Genomic DNA, 19,359 nt, shown 5'->3' with positions numbered 1-19,359 from the left:
ATACTGCATATAACAATGAGAAATGTAAAATGAGAAATACTATACTCATGAGGCTGGAGTACTACAAGTACCAGCTCATATGCTGAGTATATGAGCTGGCACTTGTACTCTGGCCTCATGGCCATAGTACTTCTCATTGTACCCCTTTATTTTGCAGTATATGAGCCACATAATAATCAGCACCATATACTAAAAACAGGGAGAAACTGAGAACTGTTGAGGAAGAGCTTCGTGTCTTTCCACCATTCCTGCCAGGATATCCCTTTTGTGTTTATCGAAACAGGCCCAGGTTTCACAATGAGTGAGTAAAATAAATTTAGAATCTATATTATTAACTATATGTATAATATGACTGTTTTACTGTCATTTTGTGCTATTTTGGTTGGTGGTGTGCCCCAGGATTTTCTAAGTATAAAAAGTGTGTTGCGGCTCAAAAAAAGTTGAAAATCACTGCTTTAGCGGATGATCCTGCATATCTCACCTTCTGCATGAGCTATAACGGTCACCACAGGGTCCTTTTTCCCTATTGTATATCTTGCAATCTGTGCCTGATATTTATAGACTGAAACATTGCATTTAATATTTGGATTGCCGTTTCTTAATCCCCTGAATAAATTAGTATTGGAATTCCTTTACATTATAGTACTGCCGGTAGGACTTTTTTAATTTGTAAGTTTTGAAAGAATCCAGAGTCCAGTTCAGATTTGAATCTGAAAAAAAACTACACATGTCTACACACAAACATAAACACTTTATAACACAGTTACACACAGTGTGTGCAGGAGCAGGAGCTTGATATACAGCAGCAGGGCAGGCTCCACGTTTAAGTAGGCCCCTGAGCAACAGAGCCGTAGTTGGTCCCCATAAACTCCGTAAAATCGCATCTGACACCACACTGCCTCTCCTGCAATAGCCACACTGTCCACCCTAGTAGCCACACTGTCCCCTCTCCCCAATAGCTACGTTGTTCTCACCCCCTATAAGACACTGTTCCCCCTCCCCAATAGCCACCTTGTCCTCTCCCCAGTATCCACATTGTCCCCTCCCCAGTAGCCACACTGTCCCCTCCCCAGTAGCCACACTGTCCCCTCCCCAGTTGCCACACTGTCCCCTCCCCAGTTGCCACACTATCCTCCTCCCTCCATAAGCCACACTGTCCTAACCCCTCCATAAGCCACACTGTCCCCTCCCCAGTTGCCACACTATCCTCCTCCCTCCATAAGCCACACTGTCCTAACCCCTCCATAAGCCACACTGTCCCCTCCCCAGTTGACACACTATCCTCCTCCCTCCATAAGCCACACTCTCCTCACCCCTCCATAAGCTAGAATGTCCCCCACAGTATCCACACTACCCCCACCCCCCCATAGCTACACTGTCCCCAATCCAGTAGCCATACTGTGCTCACTCACCACCATCTCCCTGGCAGTCACACTGTCTCCCCTACTGTGGGGAAAAAAACCCATGTACTCACCTTTCCTTGCTCCCCAAAGCAGTGCCAGCAGCTGTCTTCCTTCTTCAGCATGTGCCCGCTGTTCGTGCCGGCTCTGCCGCCGGTACACCCAATGACATAATCAAGTGTGCAAACTACAGAGACGTCGCATACAGCAAAGAGTGCAGAAAGGTGAGTTTTAGATTCTGCCTATGCACTGCGCTCCCGATGAGCATGGCAAAGGGCAGATAACAAGATGAGACGGTTGTGATTAGAGATGAGCGAGTATACTCGTCCGAGCTTGATGCTCGTTCGAGTATTGAGGTACTCGAAACGGCTCGTTGCTCGGACGAGTATTTCCCCTGCTCGAGATCGAGCATTTAATTAAAAAAACACAGTGAAGAACAATGAAGAATAGAATAAAAACAGTGAACACTGTGAACACAGGATAATTTAAGTGAAAAACACAGTAAAGAACACAGTGAAGAATAGATTACAGATGTTTGGCACATCTGCTTACTTGTCGGAAGATACGCGCGGAACGGTGCAAACAAAATAGTATGTGAAGAACACATTGAAGAACAGGTTGAGCAGGACAGAGACACCGGGGAGCAGCACAGAGACACCGGGGAGCAGCACAGAGACACCGGGGAGCAGCACAGAGACACCGGGGAGCAGCACAGAGACACCGGGGAACAGCACAAAGGCACCGGGGAGCAGCACAAAGGCACCGGGGAGCAGCACAAAGGCACCGGGGAGCAGCACAGAGACACCAGGCAGCGGCACGGAGCGGCACGGAGACATCGGGGCACGGAGACATCGGGGCACGGAGACATCGGGCAGCGGCACGGAGACATCGGGGAGACTTCAGTGGAAGAAGAGCAGCGGATCCCGGGACAGCGTATCTCCCGACAAGTAAGCAGATGTGCCGAACATCTGCAATCTATTCTTCACTGTGTTTTTCACTAAAATGATCCTGTGTTCACTGTTTTTATTCTATTCTTCACTGTTCTTCACATCTGCTAACTTGTCGGGAGATAATATACGCGCGGAACAGTGAAGAATAGATTGCAGATGTTTGCATACATCTGCTAACTTATCAGAAGACATTCTTTTTCAATTAATTAACACATTTTATTCCCGAACCATGGTCCCTTTGAAAAATGCTCGAGTCTCCCATTGACTTCAATGGGGTTCGTTATTCGAGACGAGCACTCGAGCATCAGGAAAAGTTTGTCTCGAATAACGAGCACTCGAGCATTTTAGTGCTCGCTCATCTCTAGTTGTGATCATTTGTACCAGTGTTTAAAAAACAACACTTATTGCTTTTTTCTGGCAACACCAAGAGTCTCAAAATATTATTTCTGCTCTAAAAATTAAATCAGAAAACACTAATAACATTCTGCTGCCTTTTTATAGCTTCCTCTGGGGACAAAGTAATTAGCATTTAATTTCCTTCCTATAGCTGGTTTTGCATTTTGTGGGATGTTTGAATTTGCTCTTGCTGTGGTGATTTCTATAGTCACATCATATTCACAACCATCTTGGTTAAATTATGAAGGAGGATGTAGGCCTTGATGACAAGGCATGGATGGGATTCATTCAAATAGGGCTCTGGAGAGTACAAAATTTATTGAAGGAAATTTTAAAAAGCACATTCATGGAATATTTGGTTACAGTTTAGCGCGAAGCTCAGTAGTGTCTAAGGCCACTTTTAAACTGACAGTTTTTTGGATTTGAACCAGGAGGAGCTGAAAACACTGAATAGTTTTCGTGAATTCTTCTCTTGTCTGCACACTGCAGTGCTCTCTGCCTTGTGCCCCTCCCCCCTGCATTACAAGACCAGATCAGACACAGGCACTTCCTGCCTGCAAACAGCAGTGTGCAGAGAATTATACTACAAGCTACAGACAGATAAGGTCTTTATCCGGGAGGAGACATATTACAGCGCTGTGTGTGTTATATGTGAGTTAGCAGAGCTAAGCATATCATTCTGTGTAATATCTATCTCTCTTTTTCAATGTGTCAGATGCTATTAGATGTTCAAAAGCTAAATGAAAGTGTAGATAAACCTGTAAGCACATTGGCAGCACACAACATCTTATAGCATAGAGGGATCAAGTGTCCGCTTAAAGAGTAAACATCACTACAGGATTAAAAATTGAAAACTTTCTTTCATGGGAAAAACCATTAAATTTTTTAGCAAAATTTGAAGCCATGAACTGGCTTTAACTGGCTATAATTTCAGGTGGATGTGGAAAGGTACATTGGAGTAGCTTGTCAAATACTGAGTTAATAATTACTAATATGTTAATAAATGAGCTCTGGTGATCTTGTTGGTTCAGAGTGGTAAATTTTTAACCCCTAACAGCATGTGATGTATAGCTAATTCACATGCTGGCTATGGGCTGAGCCCTCTCCATACAAGGTGAGTGTTTGCTGCATATTGCAACCAGTGTTAACCCTATGATTGCTGCTAGCAAAGCCGCCAGAAGCAGTAAAAAGCCAATGGCGCGTGGGCAGCGCAATCTTGGCTAAGATCGTTGCTTCCCATGACATCATCGGGGAGTGACAGTCTGTCTCCATGACAGCCTTGGTTCTGTGTAAGACCTAAAGTTATATGATTTCTGGCCATTTGTTATGATGTTCCAGTGGCACATTCTAATAAATAATGATTGAAATCCACATATACTGCCAATATATGGTAGGATCAATCAGGCAACCTAGGGTTAGAGTACCCTAGGAGGTTTATAAATAGTAAAAAAGAAAAAAAAAGAAAATATTAAAATCACCCCAATTTCTGTAGAACTTATATAAATATAATAAACAGTAAAAATCAAACATGTTAGGTATTGCCGCAAATTTCCAATTTATCAAAATATAATAATGGTTTTTCCTGGAATTTGACCCTGTAGCGGAAAATTCCACTTTTTCAACATTTTGAAAATAAAAACTTTTATAAAAAGTGATCATTTGGCTGTACAGTATTCAAAATGGTACCATTGAAGATGTCATCTCAAGTCACAAAAATTGACACAACACACAGCTCTGTACACTGCAATATGTAAAAGTTATTGGTGCCAGAAGATGACAAAATGATGAATTTTTTTGTACAGGAGGTATTAATTGTTGTAAATGTAATGTACGTTATAACCTACATAAATTTGGGTATCCCTGTGATCATACCAACCCAAAGAATAAAGGAGTCATGTCATTTGGGTTAAAGACGTACAAGCCATCACACAGCACATTACATAGAAAAATAAAGATTTTTGAAGGAAGGGAGTAAATAAAAACTCAAAAATGAAAAAGGGCCGGATCATTTAGGGGTTAAAGGTGCTTTACTCCAAAAGAGACAAAATTAACCAACAACCTTGCAAAATTTTTCTAAATAGAAAAATATGAGAGAGAAAAAACAGCCATCTACCCAAAAACAAAGATGGCCTGATGACATAGTGGGGCAGATTTACTTACCCGGTCCCGTCGCAATCCCGTGGTCCGTTGTCCGATGAGGATTCGGGTCTGGCACGATTCACTAACATCGTGCGCCCGATTTCCTGCATGTGTCTCTGCTTTGCCAAGGTCCTACGGAATTCACCTGCTTTTTCCCAGTGCTTCTTCCGTTTTTAAATTCTGCAAATTGTCCGATGGCCCCCCCACCCCCATTTCTGTCGCGTGCAGGCCGACGCCGATGTACAAAATATGATCGTGTGCGCCAAAATCTGCCGCAATCTGGGCAATCTGCTGCAAACCGAAAATATTCAGGAAACCTGACAAAAGTGTTGCGTTCTGACCCTTAGTAAATGAGCCCCATTGTTTCCAATATACCCAACCAGTTTTCAATGTATTATTTAATAAAAAATTATTAACTAAAACAAATAAATGACAAGTAAATAACAACATTTAAAGTTGTATTTAGGAGAATTGTTAAAATTTTTCTATTCTGTGATTTACTAAATGTATGGTACTATAGTTAAGAATACAATAATTCTTAGAACATTTTAACTAAAGCATTGGACTTTCATAGGTAATATGATATGCTTTATGATGCAGTATGAGAAAATGGATACATTTGACTATATTTTTACATTTTACGCCCAGGTTTCATAAATAATTCATCAATTAAATTGGAGGCAGCTTTCCTTAATAATTCATTCTTGAAGCTGTATATTATCGGGTTTAACATTGGAGTCACTACTATATAAAAAACAGACACAACTTTATTTTGATGGAAAGGAACATTCACTGTTGGTCGGAGATATATAAAAATGACTGTACCATAAAATATCCCAACAACAGTGAGATGAGATGTGCAGGTAGAAAAGGCTTTTCTTTTACCATGTCTGGAAGGGATTTTTATAATGGCAGCGATGATTTTGATGTAAGAGACAGCAATACAAATTAAACATCCGAGTATAATAATCCAGGAGAGACAGTTGAAAATAAATTGGGCAATGTAGGTATCTGTACAGGAAAGTTTTAAAACTGGGTTAAATTCACAAAAGAAATGATCAATTGTATTTGGACCACAGAAGTGAAGCCTGGCTACAGAAAGAGCTGGGATTGTGAGAGACAAGGCACTGATAGACCAGCATGCTGCAATAAGTTTCAGACAAAATGTATTGCTCATAATACCACCATAATGAAGAGGGTAGCAAATAGCCACATAACGGTCATATGCCATAGTAACCAAGAGGAAATGTTCAGTTGCAGCACACAAAGAAAAAAAATGGTATTGAGTGATGCAACCGCCAATGGATATCGACCGACTCTGACTGATCAAATCTGAAAGCATCTTGGGCACTGTAACTGCTGTGTAGCAGATCTCCAGGAAAGAAAAATTACTAAGCAGTAGGTACATTGGGCTATGAAGGTGATTGTTGTTGTAGACAAGAATTATAATCAGCACATTCGCAACAAGGGTTAAAATATAGATTAAAAGAAAAAATGTAAATAGATAGATGCTATGACCTTCATTAAGAGAAAATCCAAGGAGAATGAACTCTGAAATGCTAGACTGATTCATTCTACTAGTTGGCAAACACGAGGCAAAAATCTACTTTTACGAAATGTCATGCTGTCCACCACTACATTAATGTGAGGGTCGGTATTCTGTATTGTAAAATAATAAATCAAATAGTAAATATTAAAAAACAGATTACACATTTATTTTATTTATTTAAATTAAATTGGAATTTAATTGTGTGGTATTTTTTATAATAAAAATTGAATACAAATGATGTACAAATTGGTCGTGGGGGCGTGAAAGCAAACCAGAATTATTAAGAGGTTTCAGGTATACCTGTTCTCATGCCTTGTATCTTACTCCAGTCTTTTTGAAGAGAAGAGCAGAAATGGGTCACAATTTTCAAATGCAACTTTTTTTTTATCCCTGGCACTCAAGTTATGACTAGTAATTTTACTAGATTTGGGTCACCTATGGGTTTTTCTTCTCTCAGTTTCTGTAGATTGCATATACCAAAATAAATACACTAAACAAAAAAAAGAATACGAAGACAAATGGGTGGGAAGGTGGATGCTATAAGTTGTTAAATACATCTATTTTTCAGTATTTTATACATATTATCCTTAGAATGGAATGGGTGGTCTATCTCTGCAACCTTTACGTTGGACCTACCAAGGAGTCAAACAACCCTTTGCCACACAATTCAAATCTTTGCTCTGGCAAATAAGAGGCAATGTTTTCCTTATGCCATCCTGGAACACATACTTGCATATTTCCCAGAATCCCCCAGTGGAGCATCAATAGCTGTAAGTCTCCACATAGCTACAAGGTGCCCTTAATTTTAAGGTCTCTGTAAGGAAAGCCCCCACTTTCTTACCCAAGTCATAAGTTTCTAAACTCTACTGACAAGATGCTAGGACATTGAAAAAACCCTTGTATATGGTTGAGAAGCTGTTCCTTCTGGAAAAGATCTACTGGTTTGGCTTTAATCCTGCATCATGTCATTAGGCTTCTTCAAAGGCATGCTTGATGTTAAGGGGGATACCTTACAAGGTAGTCAAAAGAGGCATTGTTTTCCTTATCCCATCTTGGAAAATGTATTTTTATTTCCCAGAATACCCTAGTGGAGCTTCAATTGCTGTAAGTCTCCCTCGCCTGCAAGATGGCCTTACTTGTCAAAGTCTCAGTAAGGAGAGCTCTTATTCCTTGCAGATAAGGCTTATTCAACAGGTTGAGATCCCCTTTGAGATGTCCAGAATAACAGCAATGGGGGTAATAATCAGGATTATTTGATTTATAATTTTATAATGCACCACTGCATATTTTACGATATGTCATTTTTTGGATGCATAAAAAAGTGTTAAGACATAAACTATTGGAAGGTACAGTACATTTGTTACCTTTATGTTTGTTGGATGTCCTTCCAATGGAAATACCTTCATCTTCTTTCTTGACAGTGTTTGGAGGTTGCATTGCTACACATAATCCCACCACCAGTTTGAGTTGTAAAAGCTCTGTAGTACAGTACAGGGATGGCAATCAAACTGCATTAGACTCCTATAGACAGTAACATAATTTACATTATTGTTGTCTGTACATAGGCTGAAATAATAGGGTTAGCATATCCTCATGTGTGCTTATCTTGACATATGTATTTTTTAATAAAGATGATTTGCCAGTGATACACATCTGCACTTATCCAACCTAGAGGACGGATAAATAAGGGTACAGATCTGTATACCTGGCTGGAAAGAACAAGCTGTACTCAGCCTGCAGTACATTTTCCAAAAATTACTCAGGGGAGTAAGCTGTGTTATTTCATTTGCATTGTTGTGCCTTCTAAAAGCTGAAGCACAATGGTGCTGTGAGTCAGACCCTCTCCAATTTAAAGAGCTGGTCATAAAATGAAACTTCTGAGATACTGGTTTACTGATACTGATTTTATCATTTAAAGAAATGAAACTAAAAAAAGACTAACCAAGAATGTTTGGTTCTTAAATATAGTGCACATTACCAGTAGTATGAAGATTTAGAAAATCTAAATATATGCATATACAAATACATAACCAGTACATCAGTTTTCAATGTGATCCAAAAAAGATAAGATGTTCCTCCAACATGTTTATCAAATACCATTAAACATTAAAAAACAGTAATTAGTTAAGATAGTGAAGAGGTCATAATTTGTTAAAATCTGATTATAATCTGCCCAAAACACATTAAGGGTAAGATTTTCAAGATCATTTGTACATTTGGTGAGAGTTATCTATGTCCACCCCACTGAAAAAGAATATATACCCTGCTGTGGATAATAAGGCCCTATGGTAATGTTATTGTACTGTCTCTGTAGACTAATTTATTATTATTTTTATATATCCTTCCCTCAGCCGAAGAAAAATAATTGGAAACTGTGTTTTTAGTTCATTTGTTTTATTGGTATGAATTTTATAATATTAGCAACTTTGCAACTTTGTTAAACTATGTGAGAATGATTTGACATTTTGTGTGGCCATTGAGATTTTCACATGACAGTTCCATGAGCATCAGCACAACTCTCCTCTCTGTGGTCAAGGTCAGTGCATAAAGGAAATTAACCATGAGGAATCTATTATCAGAAATAGATCTGATGGTAGATTCCTCCTGCCCTCTACCCTAATCGATAGTTTAATAATCCTGAAACCTAACCTAACTTGTTAAAAACCTTATTTTAGTAGGCAACTGGGCCGTGGAGTAGCCTCCAGTACCCGACCAGGAATAGCTCCCAGAGCCCGGCCAGGCTAGTAGCCTCAGTAGCCTATGCAGGTTAGGTTCCAGAATTAATTAATTACAGATTAGGGCAGAGGCAGGTAGGAGGAATCCATCATCGGATCTACATCTGATGGTAGATTGCTCATGGTAGGTTTCCTTGCTTATCCAGAGTGTAAAAATATTTAAAGGGATTGCATATTGTCCCTTACAATCCCATTCAGTATTTGGTAATAAAAAGTATCTTATCATACAAGAAAATACCAGAGAAAAGGGATTCCTATTTTATTCAATTTCAAAGATAATACCCTCTACCAACTCGTCAAAGTTCAATGACTAGATAGAGGAGTGGCAATCATCATTTCAGTGCCATCATTGCAGGTACCTCTGAGTAAGACCTTTTTACATTTAGCAAAAGGAATGAAGTGGACATTATTTTAAAATGATTTGCCTAGGGATATCTAAAACCAAAGTGCTGGTGTCTCGCTTTTTTTTTGGATGGTTGTCCGTAGCCAAAAATGTTTGACATAATGAGGCATATTTATCAATATGCTTTAGACAGTATTCTGCTATAATTTATACCAAAAAAATCTGCCTACCCTACATTTATCAAGAATACTTGTCAGGTGCTTTTACAACTAGTACAACAAAAAGGATGTCAAAAATAGTTGTAATGAACCATAATTTTGGTAAAGTTTCTGGAATAAACTAAGCCAATTAATTGAAAGTGAAAAGTCTTGCACTTACACCAGATTTTTCATGCAGCATCATACTTTTGATAAATTGTACAGTAATTGAAATTAATGTCTTCCCAAGGATGTTGTATTTTTTCAGGATTTCTTTTAAAATCTCCTCTTCATTCTTTAACACTTTTTTGAAAGTTCAGACTGTCTTTGTTCAGGCCGGTAAAATGTCAACATTGATGTGTTCCCACAGATCTAAAAATACAGGCAGAGTTGATCTCCTTGAATTTTAGAACACACCTGCTACACCTGGCTTCTACATGTCTGACATATTTGATCAGTGTAGTCATGATGTATTAAAGCCCAGGGTCCATGTGGAGCAGTTGCTTACTGCAATATCCCTGGTATCCCTGCCACGGCTTTGGCCTTTAAATTGAAGTTGTATAAGACTTCACTCTGGTTTGCTGTAGAGATGCCTGTATACATTCCCATGTTTTTCCTTGAGCCTCCCCTCTCTCCCTGGTACTGATTTTTCCCAAAGAATAGAGGAGTCAAGTTTTAGAACACACGTGGAAGTGGGTAGGTTCAGGGCTATTCAGTTTTTGAAAGGCACACAGTGGAAATCTCATGACTTATTGGTTGTAGTCTCACATCTGGTTCATATTCTCAGTTATGTATTGGACCAATGCCAATGCCCTCTCCTATGCCTTTAAAATGTGGGGAAAAGTTTTACAATTAACACTAACCCCAGAACAATGAAGCTAGGTGTTAAAATTGTGAAATGGTTTGTCCATTAGGTAAAATTTTAGGGAGGCGGGTCCCAACTGTTGGCCAACTGTCTCCACTCTGTTTACCCTCTGATGTTCCTACTCCTTTTCTGGTAGTGTGGAGCCATAAAAGGTACCCTTTCCAATATTTTCTGGGTTGTTGTTTATATGGAATGTGAGGATGTCTGAAAACGAACCTATTTATCAGACATCATAATGCAATAACCCTTGTCCCTTACAAAAGGTCTCTGCTAAAATTTTCTGTGTAATGACTATTTTATTCAAAAATATCACAGGGTATTGGACATAAAGCTTACCCGTTTTGAGTGGCACCTCACTCTTAGTCATGGCATATTATTTCAACAATAACTTAAAACAAAGAAGAACCAATCCTGCTATGGGGTGTGTATCCATGTGGTATGTATCCAGTAGGATGACATGCAAAGACATGCCCCCCCTGCCGAAGTATGCAGGGGTTTGTCCAAGAGATACACATCCAAGGGGATGACAAAAAACACAGGGAACGACACTCCAATACAGATGAGCGAACATACTCGTCCGAGCTTGATGCTCTTTTGAGCATTAGCGTACTCACAACTGCTCGTTGCTCGGACGAATATTTCGCCAGCTCGAGAAAATGGCATCTCCCACCGTTTTAATTTTTGGCGGACAGAAACAGAGCCAATCACAAGCCAGGAGACTCTGCAGTACACCCAGCATCACGTGGTACACTTACACGTCGATAGCAGTGGTTGGCTGGCCTGATCAGGTGACCCTGGAATATACTAGCCATTGGCCGCGGTGCTCAGATCATTCTCTGCCTGGATGCTGCTAGGGATAGAGCTGCTGCTGGTCAGGGATAGCGTTAGGGTGTTGTATTAGAATAGTGTTAGGCAGGAGTGATTCTACAAGAACCCAACAGCCCTTGCAAGGGCTACAATAGCGTTATTTATTTATTTTTTCTATTTGCTTGTGGCTGGGCTTGCTGGCACTAGTATTTCAGCTACTACCATATTGTGACAAATTTGCAGGGACACTTGTGAACGTTATTTTTGGCTCTTAGTGACACACATATCCATTTCAAACAGCTAAGTGGGACAAGTTATTGGGGGTTTGATTGAATTAGGCACTGCCAATTTTTTTTTCAAAAGTGAACGTCACAGCACAAAATCCTTTTGTGTGCTGTCAGTGGTGCAAATGCAATTTCATCTAGCTTAGTCTGCCTGCTACTGTTTAGCAAGCTAGTCTCCAGAAATCCCAATCCACATTCTCTCTGCTGGTGAAGCGTACTGTAAATCACATGTGGCGTAATCTAATAGCTGCCACCACACGTTGTCTCTATAGCAGCCTCCACATTTCGTCTCCATAGCTGCCCCCAAAAGTCGTCTCCATAGCTGCCTCCACATGTCGTCCCCTAAGCAAACGAGCTGTGTCAGGCTCATTTTTCGGGTGTTTCACCAGATACGTTATGGAACTTGGTCACTCTGTCGCCGCCATGCTGTGTTATCGACTAAATATACCGTCAACCTTTTGTTCACATAGGAAATCATTTCAGCACTTCTTGCTCACCTCCTTTGGTTCCTCTCTGCCGCCATAACCAGGCCAAATACTGATACGTACAGTGCTACACGTTATCCTTGCCAAAAGGAATTTTTTTAAATTGGTTTGAAGCCTGAGTCCATTTGGGCTATGTCGCCATGCCACTCTCTAGCCTGCCGCTGCTGCCGCTGCCTCCGCATGCCGTCCCCTATAGTGTCAGGGTCAGGGTTTTAGATGCTATCTCACCTCACTCGATCACTCTGTCATCGCCATGCTGTTGCCCATAATTTTGGCATAATGGTGTGATTAGGCAGCCTCAGAGGACTTCCATGCATGCTGCCCCTGTTTAATACCAGTAATTCATCACAACGCATCATAAATAGTACAATATCTGAATAATTCATCAAATTAGTTCATTGTCACCCCATAATAAGTAGCAGCATCACGAGTAGTGTTGAGCATACCTGAACTGCAAAGTTTGGGTGCATGCCAAACACGCACCGTGTTTGTGGTAATCATCTCATATTTGTTATCCATGGCCTCCTTACTTCTAAAATGAACTTTTCAAATTATTTTATAAATTTTTTATAAATAAATATTGTAAATTATGCTGCAGATTTTCAGGCATATACTGGTGACCCCCAGAGCAGAATATTCAGAATCAAAAACTCACAGAGTAGACCACTAACAATCAAAAACCCCAAAGCAGATAACACAGACCCCAGAGCAAGTTAAAAAAAAAACTACCATATGTTTTGGACTATAAGGCGCACCGGATTATCAGGCGCACCATCAATTAATGCCTGCTAAAACCTTTAGGTTCATATATAAGGCGCACCGGATTATAAAGCGCACCTGATTATAAGGATGAATGACCAGCAGGGGGCAGACCTGTGCACAGCTCAAGGCAGCTGTTGTCTGTAAGTACAGTTCATATGTAAGGTGCACTGGACTATGAGGCGCACCTTTCATTTCTGAGAAAATCTAAGGATTTTTGTGTACCTTATAAAATACAGTAATCTCACCAAACCACTCTTCTCGTCGGTGCTCTATTTTGGCGGCTGACACTGGATGTATGCACCAGGGTCAGGACCCAGAGCAAAATGGTGCCAGGAGCCGGAGAGGAACCGGGAATAGTGAGTACTGTACAAATTTTGAAAAATTCTTCATGGTTCCTGGTTCTAGTTCTGCTTTGGAAACTGCTTTGCCCTTGTTCCTGATACTGGCATACATTCCCAGTATCATGCAGCAGGCATCAAGAGCCAGAGTCATTTAAGGTCCATGAACCAACAGATATTTACATCATTGTGACATTATTTTGTCAACACAAATCGGGGCACAAATGCCATGAAATTGCCCTAAAATGCCATGGATATAGAAATAAGAACAAATATAGAGAGGTGCTGAGTTATGAGGCATGATTGGATCAGAAGGTTAGACACATTTATCAAAGAAAATAAAATCATTAATCTGTCTTAAAAGACTGTTTGAAAATAAGCCTATGACAGATTTATCACCCAGCATCAGCATATTCTATATATATGTTTAAATTTAGTATTCTCATGAGGGTATTGACATTTAATTTAATGTATCTATCTAATGCTGATTTCCATGTTTTCTCATAGCATATGTCCATGTAGTAAGACAAACTAATATGTTTTCAAAAGAAATGTTCTAGTATAAAGCGAATCTTAATAAAGTAATGTTCTCAGTGTACTCTGTTCCCATGTAAATATCGGGCAATTGCTTTGGCATATACTTGTAATAAAATTTTTCGTATATGGACAGTAAAATGTAAAATAGAGTGTTCATATTACAGACAACAAACAAACCCTGTTTTTAGCTGTGGGATCACTTCTGCTTTAATAATTATTACTTTTTTCTTCTTGCAATGTTTTGGCCTCCCCCAGTGGAATTTTTAGGGTATTGCAAGCAAAATATTACTTATTTAAAAAACACCAAGTCATTATAAAGGCGGTCCCTGGTTTACGTACAAGATAGGTTCTGCAGGTTTGTTCTTAAGTCGGAACTGTATACCTTATAATTGTAGCTCCAGGTGAAATTTTTTGGGTCTCTATGACTATTGGATTTTAAACATGTTCGGTGGTCATAAGAGCCAGGATTAACAATAAAACTTAATTGCAGACACCTTTGATAACTATTATAGCTGTTTATTGTAGCCTAGGGCTAAAGTAAAGTAATTTACCAAAATCCAGAGGTCCGTGTGTAACTAGGGGTCGTCTGTAAGTCGGGTGTTCTTAAGTAGGGAACTGCCTGTATTATGCTTTTCTTTTTTTATGGAAACATATTATACTGCAATAATAGGATATAAAGGTGAATTTTTTAACCAGCAAAGTAAATTATAATATAGTAATGTGGACAATTATGAAACTGAAATAAACCCTCATAATGCTTTGTGTGGGGATCCAACGCTTTCTTATATAATGAGGGATTCTGGAACAAAATTACGTCATGTGAGCGGCTGCAACTATGAAGAGTAAACACTTAGTAAGGGATTGTGCAGTTTATTTGAGGATTTTCGACAGCTCAACAGTTGATATTCTAGAAATGCGTCCAGCCTGATCACATGGGTCGTTTTTATGCAGCAAACAAATCTCTTAGGACACAGTTCAAATCTAAAGCAAATGCTCCAAAATTGGCAGCCCTTATCTGTGCCAGAACTGTTCTACCTAGAGCTCCATTACAGGAAAGACCCACAGGTTTCATCGCCCTAACTGGAGTAGATGTGCAATTTTTAATAAAAGTTGCGCCAGCTACAGGGCAAATCTTATTTAAAACCCATAGAAATTCAATGTGTTCATTCATTAATCCTCTGGGGAATATATTTAATAGTAATTATGCTGGCATAAATGGTATCACCCAATTCCATGAACCTTTAATCAATTCTTCCAAAATTTAGTGATTTTGGGACTGGTAAACCATTTATGGAATAAATTTGCAGCTTGGTTACATTTTCACCAGCACATGCATAAACATCTGGAACATATTTGCCAGTCAAAGCTGCCGACTACTTCAAAGAGATGGCGGCGCATGGGTGCAGCCATCTTGGTGACGATTGTAACTCCCCGTGACATTATTGGGGAGCGGTGATCCATTGCTATGATAGCCTTGGGTCTTCCTGTCTCGTTTTAACCCATTCATTACAATGTGCTAATTGCACATTGTAATATATGAGAGTGAAAATCCCCATATTTTGCCATACTGTAGAATGGCAGTATATGGTAAGATCGATCAGACGACCTAGGATTAAAGTACCCTAAAAGGTCTGAATAAAAAAAAAAAAAAAAAATTATAATAAAAAACTAAAAATTCAAATCACCCCCCTTTCCTTGGAAGTCATATAAATAAACAGTAAAAATCATGTACACATTAGGTATTGCTGCATTTGAAAATTCCAGATATGTATCGAAATATAATAATGGTTTTTCACTGTATTTAACACTGTAACGAAAAATAGCGCCTAAATTCGAAAATGGCACTTTTTTGCTATTTTGAAAACAAATATGAAATTCAAAAAACGTGATCAAAAGGTTGCACAGTCACAAAAATGATCGCAGCGACCCAAAGAATAAAGTAGACCTGTCATTTGGGGCGCACTGTGAAAGCCGCAAAATCCAAGCCCAAAAGAATGAGTTTTTTTTCACCATTTTCACTGCATTTGGAATTTGTTTCTCACTTTCCAGTACACAACATGGAAAATAACATCACAATGAAATGCAATTTGTTACACATAAAACAAGCCATCACACAGCTCTTTACGTGCAAAATAAAAAAGTGAAAAATTAAACAAAAAAGGGCCAGGTCGTTAAGGGGTTAAGAATCTTGTCCTCATGGGAATACCCCTTTAAATTCAATTTGTCACGAATCCAAAGTTTACAGTGATTTGTGGCAACAAAGTTTTTTTTTTCCACCTATATTACCGAAATGAGTGCAAGCACAACGTGTAGCATGGGGCAGAGAACTCTGGGAAGGAGAAAGGAACACCCTCGATTACATGTGCAGACCTGTAAGCCTATCAGGGACCAGCAGGCTTATGTGATGTCACACAGACTATAAAAAGAGGCAGCCCTTTTCAAATCTCGGCACTTCACACTGTATGTGCTGCCTGTAGCGTCCAGCTGCTTCTACTGTACTGTGCTGTAGTGATTTTTGCTCCAAGGGTGTCTGTTTTGGGGATCTGTATACCCGAAATAGCAGTTCTTTTTTGTTTCTAAAGTGAAGAGGAAGAAACCAGTGTGAAATCCACATACTTCTGTACTGATTTCTGCTTCAATCCCAGGGTGTCAGTTCTTGTGCTTCTGTATACCACAAATAGAAGTTATTTTTTGTTTCTGAAGTGAATAAGAAAAAATCAGCGTGAAATCCACGTACATTCTGTAGTGATTTCTGCTCCAATCCCAGGTGTCAGTTTTTGTGCTTCTGTATACCGCAAATAGCAGTTCTTATTTGTTTCTGAAGAGAAGAGGAAGAAATCAGTGTAAAATCCACATACTTTCTGTAGTGATTTCTGCACCAATTCCAGAGTGTCCGTTTTGGGGATCTGTATACCCCAAATAGCAGTTCTTTTTTGTTTCTGAAGTAAAAATGAAGAAATCAGTGTGCAATCCACATACTTTCTGTAGTAATATCTGCTCCTTTTCCTGGGTGTCAGTTCTTGTGATTCTGTATGCCACAAATTTCAATTTGTTTTGTTAAATAAAGTAGATCCTTGTGCCACTCAGTGGGGTCCTGCTGCTGCTGACGCCACCTTCACGCTATATCATTGTGCCACTCTGTGGCTTTCCATGTTGCAGCAACCATGTTGCTGCCAAATGTGGGCTCCTGCTGATGCTGCTGCCGCCACCTCTACACTTTATCATTGTGCCACTCTGTGGCCTTCCATGTTTCCGCCACCTCCATAATTTGTCATTGTGCCACTCCGTGGCCTACTTATGCTGCTGCCAACTGACCGCTGTCTCCCTGGAACACCCTGTGATTTCCATAATGCTGTTCGCCCTCCATCGCTCTATGACGTTGCCACTATGTTTAGTTTTCCCCTACATTTCATCTGTCAGAAGGAATGAAAAGCCTCAGGATTGATAGCCAAAAGCAGGAGTGGATACAGAACACAGAGTACATGCAAATATTCCATTTACTGGTCATCTCTGTTTTGCATCCACTCCTGTTTGTTTTTGGCTTATCAATACTGATGATGGATTATTGACCAATTGAAATCGGACACTGACAGATGAAATGAAGGGCAAAATGATCAGTGACGTCAATGAAGAAATAGTGCCGACACCCTCTGCACTCTTTTGGGGGGGGGGGGCGTTCTATATGTATTTGCGTTTAACAGAACTGGTTCTGTCGTAATCTATGGAATCATCTGATGTCAGTGTAAACAGAGTGCACTCTTTGTTGTTATAGTGGGATCTTGGCCCTCAGCTCAATCCTTTCGAGCACAGACGTTACCTTGTCAGGCTGCATTCCTGCTTAGTTTATTTGGTCAAGTTGGCCTCTGTAAGTGCACATAGAATTGAAGTGTGAAGCGATCCATGTGCATATCATATTAAAACACAGCATTGTTTGAAGATCAAACCACGCTCCCTATGCAATGCCATCATGCCGATAATTGGCGTTGGCTTCATATATATTCCTGCCCCTTCCCGGATACAGACTGTCTCCTGCATTACTACCTTGGCAGCCACCGCGGGCTAGTCGCACCTGTGGAACGAACTAGTGGTACCAGTTCTGGTGAAGACCAGGCGCCATTTAGACATCGGTCCCAGGTGTCGGCTAGTACCTACTCCTGTGGTGGTCTAGAGCAGTGATTTTCAACCTTTTTTGAGCCGCGGCACACTTTTTATACTTAGAAAATCCTGGGGCACACCACCAACCAAAATAGCACAAAATGACACTAAAACAGTCATAAAAGGCCTCCCTTTACTAATAAAAAGGCCCTAGCTGCCTCCCTTTACTAATAAAAAGCCCCTGGCTGCCTCCCTTTACTAATAAAAAGCCCCTGGCGGCCTCCCTTTACTAATAAAAAGCCCCTGGCGGCCTCCCTTTACTAATAAAAAGGCCCTAGCTGCCTCCCTTTACTAATAAAAAGCCCCTAGATGCCTCCCTTTACTAATAAAAAGGCCCTAGCTGCCTCCCTTTACTAATAAAAAGGCCCTAGCTGCCTCCCTTTACTAATAAAAAGGCCCTAGCTGCCTCCCTTTACTAATAAAAAGGCCCTAGCAGCCTCCCTTTACTAATAAAAAGGCCCTAGCTTCCTCCCTTTACTAATAAAAAGCCCCTGGCTGCCTTCCTTTACTAATAAAAAGCCCCTAGATGCCTCCCTTTACTAATAAAAAGGCCCTAGCTGCCTCCCTTTACTAATAAAAAGCCCCTAGATGCCTCCCTTTACTAATAAAAAGGCCCTAGCTGCCTCCCTTTACTAATAAAAAGGCCCTAGCTGCCTCCCTTTACTAATAAAAAGGCCCTAGCAGCCTCCCTTTACTAATAAAAAGGCCCTAGCTGCCTCCCTTTACTAATAAAAAGGCCCTAGCAGCCTCCCTTTACTAATAAAAAGGCCCTAGCTGCCTCCCTTTACTAATAAAAAGCCCCTGGCGGCCTCCCTTTACTAATAAAAAGCCCCTGGCGGCCTCCCTTTACTAATAAAAAGCCCCTAGCTGCCTCCCTTTACTAATAAAAAGCCCCTAGATGCCTCCCTTTACTAATAAAAAGCCCCTGGCGGCCTCCCTTTACTAATCAAGAGCCCCTAGCAGCCTCCCTTTACTAATAAAAAGGCCCTAGCGGTCTCCCATTACAAATTAAGAGCCCGTAGCGGCCTCCCTTTACAAATTAATAGGCCCTAGAGGCCCCCCTTTACTATTTAAAAGGCCCTAGAGCCCCCCGTTTACTAATTAAAAGGCCCTAGAGGCCCCCCTTTACTAATTAAAAGGCCCTAAAGGCCTCCCTTAACAAATAAAAAGCCCCAGCCTACCTTTACTAATAAAAAAAAAAAACCTAGCTACCTTCCTTATACAAATAATAACCCTATATACTTACCCTTGATGTCTTCTTCCGCGTACCTTCACTCCTAATGGCGATCCGCTCACCTTCTGTAGCTCCTGCACCGCGCGCCTCTGGTCACGTGACTTACGCGACCTGACGTCAGGTCGCGTCAGTCACGTGACATGGGCCGCGCGGTACAGGAGCTACAGAAGACGGGCGGATCGC

General features: G+C 40.4%; 1 protein-coding gene across 1 annotated transcript; it reads right to left on the bottom strand.

The window, feature by feature from the left end:
• Positions 1 to 5,516: 5,516 nt before the first annotated feature.
• LOC140101812 (olfactory receptor 1468-like) lies at positions 5,517 to 6,458 on the bottom strand. The gene has a single exon (XM_072126607.1). It carries the CDS (start codon positions 6,456 to 6,458, stop codon positions 5,517 to 5,519), a length of 942 nt encoding a protein of 313 aa, XP_071982708.1.
• Between the last annotated feature and the right edge of the window lie 12,901 nt (positions 6,459 to 19,359).

Source organism: Engystomops pustulosus, chromosome 1, assembly GCF_040894005.1.
Source record: "Engystomops pustulosus chromosome 1, aEngPut4.maternal, whole genome shotgun sequence".
Taxonomy (NCBI): domain Eukaryota; kingdom Metazoa; phylum Chordata; class Amphibia; order Anura; family Leptodactylidae; genus Engystomops; species Engystomops pustulosus.
The sequence above is the reverse complement of the archived record's forward strand: the minus strand, read 5'-3'. Positions and strand labels throughout refer to the sequence as shown.

Bases quoted from the DNA above. Each gene is read 5' to 3' on its own strand.
- LOC140101812 (XM_072126607.1), bottom strand. From the start codon at position 6,458: ATGAATCAGTCTAGCATTTCAGAGTTCATTCTCCTTGGATTTTCTCTT.